Below are 12943 nucleotides of genomic sequence, written 5' to 3'. Positions count from 1 at the left end.
AATGGGGCTTGCGATCGAGTTTGTAACGTCACAAAAGAAAAAACATAAACAGCATAAATAACCAACATTCAAATACTTTCATTAAACAAAAGAGGATCCAATTACAAACAAGTCGGGTAAAATATGATTTTTTTTACGAATGTCAAACATGTAAACAAAAACATAAAATGAATTTGTTTGTTCTCAAATGATCAAGCGTTGATAAGAGAGGAGATAGGAAAATAAGAGAGAGAGAGAGAGAGAGAGAGAGAGAGAGGAGAGTGGTGTTCCTGGTTTTATTTCCGATTAACTATAAGCCCTTAGTTACGTAAGCTTTAAGCCTTTAGGGGTGGATAATAAGTTTAGTTAACCTTGTTGATTAAAATAAAAAATATTCTAAGATGGTACAAAATGAGGAAGTAAAAAGGAGTCAAAGGACTAGCTTTACATTAGGATTCAATATCTTTTAGGTAGCGTTTGGTATGTATGAATGGAGGACGGAATGGAATGATGCATTGTGATGGAATAAAGAAAAGTGTGTTTGGTTGATTAAAGGATTGGAATGACCTATTACCTAGTTCATTCCATTCCCTCTAAAACACCCCAATTTCATTCCATCCATATCCCCATGTTTTTTTTTCATTCCTTCCCTCTTTCACCCTACATCACCTCCATCACCCTCCCGCCACCACCACCCACCACCTTCAACATCCACCACCACTTCCCACCACCACAACCACCACCAACCATCACAGTCGTTCACCGCCGCCGTTACCACCACCACCACCACCGCCACCACCAACCACCACAGTCGTTCACCGCCGCCGTTACCACCACCACTACTCACTGCCACCTGCTCGCCGCCACCATCAACCGTTGCCCTCACCACCACCACCCGCCGCCCACTCCCAACACCGCTTGCCACCTCCACCACTATCGCCACCACCCACCCCCAACACCACCACCACCACCAACCACCATTATTTCCCGTCGCCCACCACCAACCACCAATGCCACGACCGCCACCTACCTCCCACCAGCACCGCCACTCACTACCATTTTAATTTAATTTAATTTTTTTCCTACCTATCAAACAATGCAAAGTAATCATTTCATTATCATGTGGTAACCAAACATCTCATTGGAATGGTAATAACCAATTCCATTACCACGTTCATTCCATTCCATCATCCATTCTATTACCTCATACTAAACAGACCCTTAAATTGAAACCAATTATAAAGTTTACATATGTAACTCAATAATAGACGTGTGAATTTTACACAACGTGTTATACTTAGAAAAAATGGATTTTAAAGTAATAGAGTTCAATTTGGTTTGGTTGCAATTGAATCTAGTTTCGTTTAGTATTCGATCTGATTCATTAAAACTCTTAGAACAAAAAACGTCAATCGATCTGATAAACTCATGAAAACTCGGTGCAAAACTGATAAAAGGAGATTCTTCAATACGTATCTCTATAACCATTAAGTTACAATGTTTAATATTATAACACTTACATCCACATATGTGTACTTTTATGGTTTAAAAAGTTAAAAATTCTTCTAAGAGCATATTTATAAAATGTTCCCAACACATATGTCACGCAAAGGAATATTTCAAGAATGTGGAGATCAAAAAAGATATCAGCTATTGGACAAAACAACATCATTGATAGTGGCCAAAATGTCTTAATCATAAAACAACTACCTAGCTTACTTTGCGGTCTGAAATTAACTCAAAAATATCATAGACGTAGGAATTTTGACCAATTTAGTTTTAAAGTCGTTTGTATAGTGCATTCGATCAATAGTTTGTTTTACAAACATTATTAAAGTGTGTCCAAACAATGTTGTGTTTTACATACTTTCAGCTCATTTTTAATTGATAATCAACCAGCGTATGATAAATATGATATTACCTCTAGAAGTTTCGGGTCAAGCCAACCCGTGTCTAAAGTAATTTATTGTAAAAATATGATAAACTCAACTGAAACCGTGAAACATATTTGTAGTAGCAATTTGATTTGTTTTACATTATTCTTTTCACTGTTTGATTTGATTTAAAGAGTTTATTATTTGACTTAAAATTTAACCTAAACAACATCAAAATTTTACGCATTTTACGCACCACTATACATGTACAATATCACATATGCGCACACACAAAATACATATAAGTGTGGTCTTCAAAATAATTATTTCTCATATACTGTCTTCTACAATGAAAATGACATTTTGATTAAAAAATATGTGTTAACTAACTTTGCTTTTAGGTATTAGTTTTGTATGTTTGCGGGCAATATATATTTGAAATTGACATTTAACATTATAAATTTGAGAAACATTCGACATGCCATTTTTTTATATCTTGTAAAGATAAGTAGAACGTCATAGTTTGTATATTTTTGACTAATTATAAAATGACAATCAATGTTGTAAGTTCGTTTTCGTCATTCACATCACACGTAGCGTGGTCACAAAAAAGATGATTCTAACGTTTGTGAAGGATCTAACAAGATAATCATCGCATATATGGGGTTCTATTCTTTTGATCGCTAGAATATTATGATTATTCACATAAAGTAACGCGAATATAAAATTAGTTTTAAATAAAATTCTACCATAACTAATACTCCGTATATATTTATACATCTTGCTTTAAATATGATACTCCATCTGTTTCATTAAAAGTGTCCATATTTTTTTTTTGTCCAGTTACAAAAGTCCAATTTCAAAGTTTATTAGTCAATTTTCAAGTTTACCCTTAAACACACACAACTAGCATTAATAAATAATATTGATGGACCCAATTTTCAAGGACGTTTTTGCTATTTAGTAAGCAAAAAAAATAAACATTCAATCTATCTTAAACTTTGTGTTTTTTAAATTATAACACTTATAAAGGAACAGATGAAGTATATAACACTGTTATGTAAATTTAACCCTCTTTTTACATGTAAACAGTAAACTCCTCAAATGATTTGACACTTTTTATAGACAAAACTTCATATCATAACTTTACAAGATTATGATTGCTAAAAAAACAAGATTACAAAACCCTTTCGCCAACCACAACCTCTAATACAATTTTTTTACGACAAACTCGGAACCCTCTAAATCTACACCACTTATTCACGACGGGACTAGAAACTGTAACCTTCTGGACACCTTACATCACACCTAGTCCACCGGATACAACTTCCGATACATAAAACACAACTACTAATGCATGACTACTCTGGATTTAAACATTCTTTATCTTGCAAATAACTTAACCTCAACAAAACTATAATATAAATAAAAATATAATAATTTACATCACTAAAAACAAAAAAAAATGCAAATTGCTCACTCCATTAACCTCCAAGATCTGATTTCACCAACATATTATTTTACCAACTGATTATGAAATAATACAATTTGGAGTCTCATCTTGAACAACCTTTGAATAATATGGTGTTGGTGGATGATTATACTGATAATAGCCTTGCTGTGGCTGCTGCTGATTATAATTATTATTATAATAAGAGTACTGCTGCTGCAGCTGCTGTTGTTGTTGCTGATAATATGCAGCATATGCTAACTTCAAAGCTTCTTCTTCTTTCTTCTTAGCAGCTTCTATCTTCTTTTTATCATCTTCTTTCTTCTTATCATCTTCTTTCTTCTTCTCAGGCTCCTTAGCTGGACCCACTGACACAATATCAGTGTGACAAATCTTTCTCAGTTTTGACACCACTGTCACTGGATCTATCTCCCCTGTTACTGTCAGTTTCTTGTCTTTCATGTCCATTGATATTGAATCCACACCTGTGTTTCCATATCAAATCATTATAAAGTTTCAATCTTTATGGCAAATTAGATCTGGGTTTGTGTTCATTTGAGTCATTTCACAAGATTTTGCAGTACCTGGAAGACTGGACACATTTTTCATGGCTTTTTGCTTGATTCTTTCATCCAAGATGTCCAATTTCAGCACAACTTTCTGAAAAAAAAATTGGGAAAATATTAAAATTGTGAAATTTTGAAAACCCATGTGGGATTTCACATATTATGATATGGGTTGTGAAAATTTAAGGTGAATTTGGTGAATAAAGAGAGTAATTTGGTACCTTCATGTTTCTTGAAGTTGCAGAGATCTGTGTGATGGTTAAAAGAGAAAGTTGCAGGCTTTTGGTGTTTGGAGCAGAGCAATAATATGGTTAAAAGAGAAAGTTACAGTGGTTTGTGGACTGTGGTATATAAAGACAGGGTAACGGGGGTGGGTGGGTGAGGTGTGAGTGGTACGGTTTTGTATTAAAACCGAAAAAAAAATGAATATTTTGAAAACCGTTGGTTCGGTTTTGATTTCGGTTTTAACATTTGAGCTTGAAATGTTGGGTCGGAAAGAAGAATTGGCCCAAAATTGTAAACTTGGGTCTAAAACATTTTGTTAGTTAATAATCAATTATTTATTATATGTTTAAGCTAAAATATTTGAGTTTTTCTGAACGACAAATAATCTCACGTGCAAACTTACACTTTCGAGGCTATGTCCAAGGTTGACTTCTTGAACGTTGTGAGACCGTAAACCCTCGCCCCCTGTGGGGTTTAAACTCGTGATTAAAGCTCTAATTCGTCCATTCACGCAGATATCCTTCGAACTGGCACAAATCAGAATCAAGTCCGCGTCTCCACTTAGGAAGGACAGACCTCTTACCACTAGACTAACTTCTCAGGATTAAAATTTTCTTGACTTACATGCTTATTTAACTCTTATAAATTAGTTAAAATATAACATGAAAATCTACAAATTCGGTTTGGATTGGTTATTTATCACATTGTAAAACCAAAACCGAACAGTAATTTCGATTTTTACAAAAACATAAAACCAAACTGTCGATTTTATTACAATTCGATTTTTTACATACACCCCTAACTTGGGGGTTGATTGACTAAGTCAACCGAGTCAATAAGTCTAGCCAGGTCAAGTGAGAGCCATTAAACCACATGTCCACATGTATGAGATTGGGCTAAGTCAATAAGTCAACAATTTATAATTATTTAAGTCAAGATTGTCAAGAGTTAATGGTGAGGGATCCAAGGTTTGAAAAAGGCTGAATAAAAGCCGTGTGATTTAATAACATGTTGATTCCGGTACGGCGGAGCCAGCCGGATGGCTTCGTGGAAGGAACAACAATAATATAGGTTTGGACATGTTTGGCTTTTACGATGGTGATTGCCTTTTGTCCACCGTGGATTTGTCAGTGTCCGGAAGTTGGTGTTCGTGGATAGTTTGGACAACTGGACAGATTAAGATTGATACAAAATATAATTATTACATTATATATCTTTTTAAAAAACCAAAACTATATAACATAAGTTTAATGATTAGATTCATCTACTAAAGAGTCCCCCCTTTTTTTGGTTATAGTCTTATGATCTTGTCAGCTTATTTACATATTCCTTATCTAATTTAAATGTACTACGTGTGTATAAAACCGAATTAACTAATCCATAACCATTTTAACCAATAAAACCGAAATAAATATACTAAAAACCGATGGGTTGGTTTTTAGTTTTCTTAAAGACCAAAACCAAACCGACCCTTATATTATCATTTATCACACAGACTTATTTAAGAATTACATCCAAAAATCAAACTTGAGATAATCCATATTATGATTGACTTTTGGCATAACCGATGGTGGAAATTACATTCACAGTCACATTCAATTTTGAAATATTCCACATTAATCTCAAATTTCATACATGTTACGACTTACAACTCAAATCAACGGCGGCCTTCTTTGTTTCCAAATCATTTATAGTCGTTATTAAAATAATTAGGGTTCAAGTTTTAAAATTTGACTACGACATTCTCTGTTAACAATACGCAATTTCGTGTAACCTAGTAACATAACGAGTTCAAGGCTTAATTTTTTGCCCAATCACATTGTTTTGATCACGGTTAACGGACCACATAACCAAATCACTATAGCCTTCAAAACCGATTAACCGAATTCGTCATAAGTTCATAACAGATCGATTATGCTTATGACTATCCATTAACATACATCTTGGTTATGGTTATGGATTTGAACAAAAACCGCCCCAAATCAACCCATGCACACTAACTCATACGGAGTCGATTGAAGATTATTTTTAGATGTTGGGATACCAGTAAAAGGTTTGAAAACACTAAATAATCACGAAGAAATATAACGGTAAAAATAAAATCAAGGATAATACAAATTATAACGAAAATGAAATATGTTATGTGTATATGAAGAGGTAGGACCCACCATGCTCAGAGAAAACCTTAAGCCCAGTTGGACCCGCAAGACTCACCTTGAACAGGGACGTCTGCGCAACGACCAACTGCTCCCGCAGGACCCACCATGCTCAGAGAAAACCTTACGCGCAGTACGCCACCAATGGTGAAGTACCCCGCCTGTTCCCGCAGTTGCGGATACAAGCCATCAGGGAAGGCTACCCGCACTAACAGCAAGGCTACACGCACAAGGCACTAGCTACTTCAGTAGTCACATGAAGGAATGAGCAAGGCTGGAATACTCCCGCCTAAATGAGCCAGTCAGTATGCTTCTGGAAGATCTTTTGAACTATACCTACTAAGGTATGGGTAGAACAGACGATCTGACCAGAACAGCCCATGAACCAATCACAGGGTGACAGCTCACCGACAACAGTACGAGGAGGAGCACCCTCTAGTACTGTTTGTCACTATTAGCCGTAGTCTATCCACCAACCAGCATGGCCTGTGCGTAGTCCACTGTTGGTGGAACAGGAATACTATTCAGCCGGCTGTACTTTCTAGGAAACCTACCTTCGGCTATAAATACTCCAACACCTTGGAATGGTAAGGACATCATCTGATATCTTATCTTATCTAGCAATCTCTTAATATACACTTATATTCAGAGCAATCTAGTCTGATTCTTACGCCGGAGGGTGGTCACAAGGAGGAACCCCCCCCCCCTTCTCAGTGACGAGCTTACGGTGTCTGTTTTGCAGGTCACCTGAAGAACAACCTTCTCTGCTGGACCTCATCCTCGTGGGAAACATTACTTAACCCCCAGATTATCCGTAATCTGCCCTGGGTCACTTAGTGTTTCTTCATTGGCGCCATCCGTGCATAAAAGCTAGAACTAATTCTTAGTTTTTTCAAAATTTCTGAAGAAATGGTTAACGTTACTCCGGTCCCAAGGCCAGTAAGTGACCAAGAAACCCCGGTGACCACAACCCCAGCAACTGGGAACACCGGCGGTTATACAAATTTTACGAACACTACCCCGGTTACCCAAGCCGGGGCAAGTGCAGTAAACAATATTCCACTGGGTTTCACTGATGCCCAGTTGGAAAAACGAACGAGGGTCCCTCGCCAAACACTAGATCAAGTGAAGGCGTGGGCCGAAGCACGTCAGAAAGAGTTCCAAGCTGAGTTGGATGAACGCTTGCGTTCAGTTCAACAGGCTGACGAATTCGGCAGTACTCGCCAACATCTCAATATGAACAGTGAGTGCGAGTACTCAGACGATGAGAGGGAAGAATCCGATACCGACGCAAACCCTCGCCGTAAGGCAAAAGGGAAGCGTAAGGAAACAGACTTCCAACCGACAAGGAATTTTGGGGAAGCCTTTAAACCAACGAATGCGGAGAGAAACCCGCGTGACTTCTCCAAAACCTTCAGACCAACTGCTGCAAATGCAGGAAAGTCAAAGTTTGCAAGGGACATTGCGGAAGCAATCGCCCCGAGAAGTGCCAAACAAATGTCCAACATTGGCACTTATGATGGTCTATCCGACCCAGACGACCACTTGAACAGATTCATCGCGGGGGCAACCGTCAGTAACTGGACGGAACCCACGTGGTGTTATATGTTCCAGATGACTCTGGTTGGAGCGGCCAGGGCATGGTTCGATCGTTTACCGGTCCACCACATATATGATTGGGCGGACTTTCAGAACAAGTTCAGCCAACACTTCAGCCAACAAAGGAAATATACTGAAGAACAATGGACGATCCTCAACTGCGTTAGAGAGGAGGATGAATCTTTACTAGACTTCATCACTCGCTTCAACTCCAAAAAGCTAAGTCTGGGCAACATAAGTGAAGATCTTGTTCGCGCCGCTTTCATCTAGGGCGCCGAATACCCAGAGCTTATCCGCACATTGACGGGTAAGGACGGCATGCCATCCACATGGGATGCCATCATGACGGCGGCCAAGCGCTTTGCCGAGACGGAGAAGCAACTGGGAAGGGATCTTCCCCAGAGTACACACCTCTACACGCAAAGGACTAGAGAAAACAATGTTCGGATCGCCCGGCAGAACAAAAAGAGGAAGCTAGGTATTTGGCAGTCAAGGGTAAACTTTGACACCTCATCCAGCTCTCACCCTCTTGTTGGCGGAAGAAATAACACACACCCTTCAAGCCAAAAACACCGGTGGACGCCACTCACCAAAAGCGTCACGGAGATATTTGCCACTGAAAAGCTACCATGGCCAAAAGCTCCAATGATCCGGCAGCGACCTAATGCGGATCAGATTAAATCCTGTGACTTCCACGGGACAAAAGGTCATAGTACGGAAGAGTGTACATCCTTGAAGGATATTGTTGAAGCATTTGTCAAGGATGGAAGACTGGCACACCTGGTGGCATCAATCAAGAAGGGAGGAAGGAACGATAACCGGTACCGAGGCAACGGACGAAAGCCCGTTGACATCAGCATCAACATGGTTCATGGTAAGATCAGAGGAAGAAAAAGGCGAACGACAGAACCATGCGCGTGGAAGGAAGCTGAGGTGCGCTTCCCGCGAGTGCCAGGAGGACCCAGCAAAGAAGGCCCTATCGTCATCAAAAGCCAGCTGGGGCACTACATCACTTCTCGCACTCTTGCTGACAACGGTGCCTCGTCAACGGTGATGTACAGGCAGTTCTTCGACAAGCTAGATGACGAAGACAAGGAACGCCTGGAAACGATCTGCGCCTCGATGGAAGGGTTCGATGGCAGCACAAACACCCCCCTGGGTATCCTATCTTTCCCCGTCACTCTTATGGACGGGAATCACTCACGCACAGAAGACGTGGATTTTGTCGTAATGAGGAAGCCACACCACACATACGACATTCTCTTCGGAAGAGACGGGATGGCAAGATTCAACGCCGTGGTATCCTCAGTCCATGGCATGATGGGATGGCCAACAGCTGAGGGTGTAGCGATGATCACCGGCATTCCCCAGGTATGCATCGCATCTGTCTCATCTAAACCCAAACCAAAGATGGCTAAACCAACCATCACCGAACCAGAAAGATGGGCCTTCAACGGCAAATACCCTGACCAGGCCGTTTCCATTGGCCCAACAGTTGTTGATCCCACACGCACCTTACTCAAGCGCTTATTACAGAAAAACGCTGACATCTTCGCGTGGACACCAGCTGACATGACTGGTGTACCCCGAAGTAAGGCAGAGCATAAGCTCAAATGCGATCCGGCTGTTACGCCAATCGTACAAAAGCGCAGAGTAATGGGGCCAGAACAAACTAACGCGTGTAGAACCCAAGTCAAGGAACTCCTTGACGCAGGCATCGTACGCGTTAGTAGATATCAAACATGGGTTGCAAATCCCGTTATGGTACCGAAGAATAACAAACAATGGCGCATGTGCATATATTTCAAGGACTTGAACAAAGCATGCCCCAAAGATTGTTATCCGTTACCCGAAATTGATCTTAAGGTGGATTCGTTGGCACCGTTTCGCCTTAAATGCTTCCTGGACGCGTATAAGGGGTACCATCAAATCCACATGGCCGTTGATGATCAGGACAAAACCGCTTTTCGGACGCCCGATGGCACATTTTGTTACCAAATGATGCCATTCGGACTTAAGAATGCCGGGTCCACATACCAACGCCTGATGGACAACCAGTTTCACGCCCAAATTGGGAGGAACTTGGAAGTCTACATGGATGACTTGGTCATCAAAAGCCCTGACGCAGAAGCGATGTTGAAAGACATCGAAGAAACTTTCAACACGCTCAGGAAGATAAACATGAAGTTCAACCCGAGCAAGTGTGCCTTTGGAATGGAAGAAGGGAAGTTCTTGGGGGTCATCGTCACTAAAGATGGCTTCAGAGCGAACCCTGAAAAGGTCGAAGCCATTATCAAAATGGAATCACCTACTACCATCAAACAGGCTCAGACACTGAATGGACGACTAGTGGCACTTAATCGCTTTTTGGCAAACCACGCGGATAAGTCGTTTCCTTTCGTGTCAACGTTGAGAAACTGTTTAAAGAAAACGCACTTCCGCTGGACACCAGAAGCGGAAGCAGCTTTTCAGGAGATTCGGTCACGCTTGATCGAACTCCCAACGCTCACAGCACCAAAAGCGGGAGAGGAGTTAATCCTATACCTTTCCGCAACAGATAGAGCAACCGGGGCGGTCCTGCTAGTAGAGCGGAAAGGCATCCAGATGCCAATCTATTATGTCAGCCGTATCCTAACAGACGTAGAAACTCGGTACTCTACCCGAGAAAAATTAGTCTTAGCACTTATACACGCTTCACGCAGGTTAAGACGATATTTCCAGGGTAACCCAATCACCATTCTCTCCAACTTCAAACTTGCAAACGTTCTAGGCAAACCCGAGTTATCGGGACGCCTAGCCAAATGGGCAATTGAGTTGGGGGAGTACGCGATAAAGTATAAGCCAAGACCAGCCATAAAAGGCCAGGTTTTGGCCGACTTTATTGCGGAAGTGCCTGCATCGCGGGAAAAAGAGTGCCAGGAAGAGGTTCAACCCTCTCCAGCACAAGACATCAATGATGTCTGGCGACTCTACACTGATGGAGCAGCCAGTAACGAGGGTTCAGGCGCAGGGCTGAAACTAACCAACCCAACAGGCCAAGAATACACTTACGCTATTCGACTGGATTTTCCAAGTATGAATAACGAAGCCGAGTATGAGGCATTCTTGGCTGGGCTGAGAATTGCGCGTAAGATGGGAGTGAAACACTTGGAAGCCCACGTGGATTCCATGTTAGTAGCCAATCAAATCAACGGGACGTACACGGCCGTGAACGACACAATGGCCCTGTACCTCGCACAAGCAAAATCCCTCATGCGCGATTTCAGCGACTGCAAAGTCATACATGTCAAGCGAAGTGAAAACAAATATGCGGATGCGTTAAGCAAGCTTGCATCATTAGCCTTCACCCACTTAGGAAAGGACATCCGCATTGAACTCCTCGAGACACCTTCGGTCCCGCACAAGGAAATTTGTGTCATCCAAACCGGCACAGAAACGTGGATGACACCAATAATAAAATACCTTGCGACAGGTACACTACCAGAGTCAAAAACACAGGCAAGAAAACTACGCTGTAAAGCACTGAATTATCAACTCATCGATGACATCCTTTACAGACGTAACTTTCTTGGCCCACTCTTAAGATGCGTGGACAACCAAGATGCTGACTACCTTCTAAGGGAAGTACACGAAGGCATCTGTGGAGTACACGCAGGTCCCCGCGCTGTTGTAGCTAAGCTAAACAACGCGGGATACTTTTGGCCGGGGATGCATACGGATGCGCTGGCATACATCAGAAAATGCAGGTCTTGCCAGCTCTACGCACCCAACACGCACCGCCCGAAGAATGAACTTGCTCCAGTCACCTCTTCATGGCCATTTCAGAAGTGGGCCATCGATGTGACAGGCCCATTTCCTACATCAGCAGGAAATGTTCAGTTCCTAGTGGTAGCCATCGACTACTTCACCAAGTGGATAGAAGCAAAACCCTTAGCCCAAACAACCGCGAAACATATCAAAAAATTTATTTGGGAATTTATTATTTGTCGTTTTGGACTTCCACAGAATTTGGTGAGCGATAACGGCACCAACTTTGCTGACAAGAAGCTACAACAGTGGCTGAAAGAACTTCAATTCACCCACACCTTTACCTCAGTGGCACATCCGCAAGGTAATGGTGAGGTGGAAAGAGCAAATAAGAGCATCGTCGAAGGCATAAAGAAAAGACTCTTGGAACACAGATCCGGCTGGGTGGACGAGCTTCCGCACGTCCTTTGGGCAAACAGAACGCTGAAGAAGGCCAGTACGGGAGAAACCCCGTTCAGTCTCACTTATGGCACTGAAGCCATGGTCCCGGTCGAAATTGGTTTACCCTCACCAAGGGTCTTGATTCAGCCAGAAGACAATGATGCGGAAAGACGGTTAGATCTTATGCTAACCGAGGAACGCAGAGACTTAGCCGCAGTGCGTGAAGAGAACTACAAGCGACAAATGCAAAAGTACTACAACACGTGGGTAAAACTCTGCAACTTCAATGTAGGAGACTACATACTGCGTAACAACGAGGCTTCGAACCAAGAACGCCCAGGAAAGCTGGCCCCGGTCTGGGAAGGGCCATACATTATCAAAGAAGTTTTGGGAACGGGCGCGTACCGGCTCGAAAGGCTCGATGGCACTCCCATCCCAAGAACATGGAATGGAGCTCAATTACGCAAATGTTATATGTAGATCAATTCCAAACTTGTAAAGAAAAGGCCTAGAGCCACTTCTAATGGAAATGATTCTCCTTTCACAATGTGTTGATAGCCTTACCTTTATACTTATGAACTTCCCACACTTATGTGCCGGTATTCACCGCATAAATAGGGGAAGAAGTAAGTCGTTACGTGTGGAAGGCGGCAAAACCCGCATAAACACAACGGTAAAAATTTCAAGTTTTAAGGAAAACCTACACGCAGGTCAGATGTAAGTAAAGTTTAGCCATCCTTGTAAGTGCAAGTGACGGTCTTACCCGCACAATCACGAACAAGGAGGCAAAACTTCAACATATCATCTACCACGTTCAAAGGTTAACTTATTCTGAACACTTAGAAAATTTCAAAGGAAAAGATGAGGAAAACTTCCACGCAGGCCAGATATAAGTAAAGTTAAGCC

At 41.6% G+C, this 12943-nt stretch overlaps 1 protein-coding gene across 1 annotated transcript; it reads right to left on the bottom strand.

The window, feature by feature from the left end:
• Nucleotides 1-3252: 3252 nt before the first annotated feature.
• On the bottom strand, nucleotides 3253-4172 carry LOC143599707 (uncharacterized). The gene is made up of 3 exons (XM_077077605.1): nucleotides 4091-4172; nucleotides 3888-3963; nucleotides 3253-3788 (listed from the first exon to the last, which is right to left on the bottom strand). The coding sequence occupies exons 1-3, from the start codon at nucleotides 4094-4096 to the stop codon at nucleotides 3385-3387; spliced, it is 486 nt and encodes a 161-aa protein (XP_076933720.1). The 5' UTR covers nucleotides 4097-4172; the 3' UTR covers nucleotides 3253-3384.
• Between the last annotated feature and the right edge of the window lie 8771 nt (nucleotides 4173-12943).

The sequence above is a fragment of the Bidens hawaiensis genome, unplaced genomic scaffold (assembly GCF_021521415.1).
Source record: "Bidens hawaiensis isolate Kalapana, Puna unplaced genomic scaffold, B.hawaiensis_p1.1 tig00052537_1, whole genome shotgun sequence".
Classification (NCBI taxonomy): Eukaryota; Viridiplantae; Streptophyta; class Magnoliopsida; order Asterales; family Asteraceae; genus Bidens; species Bidens hawaiensis.
This window is presented reverse-complemented; position numbering and strand designations above follow the sequence as displayed.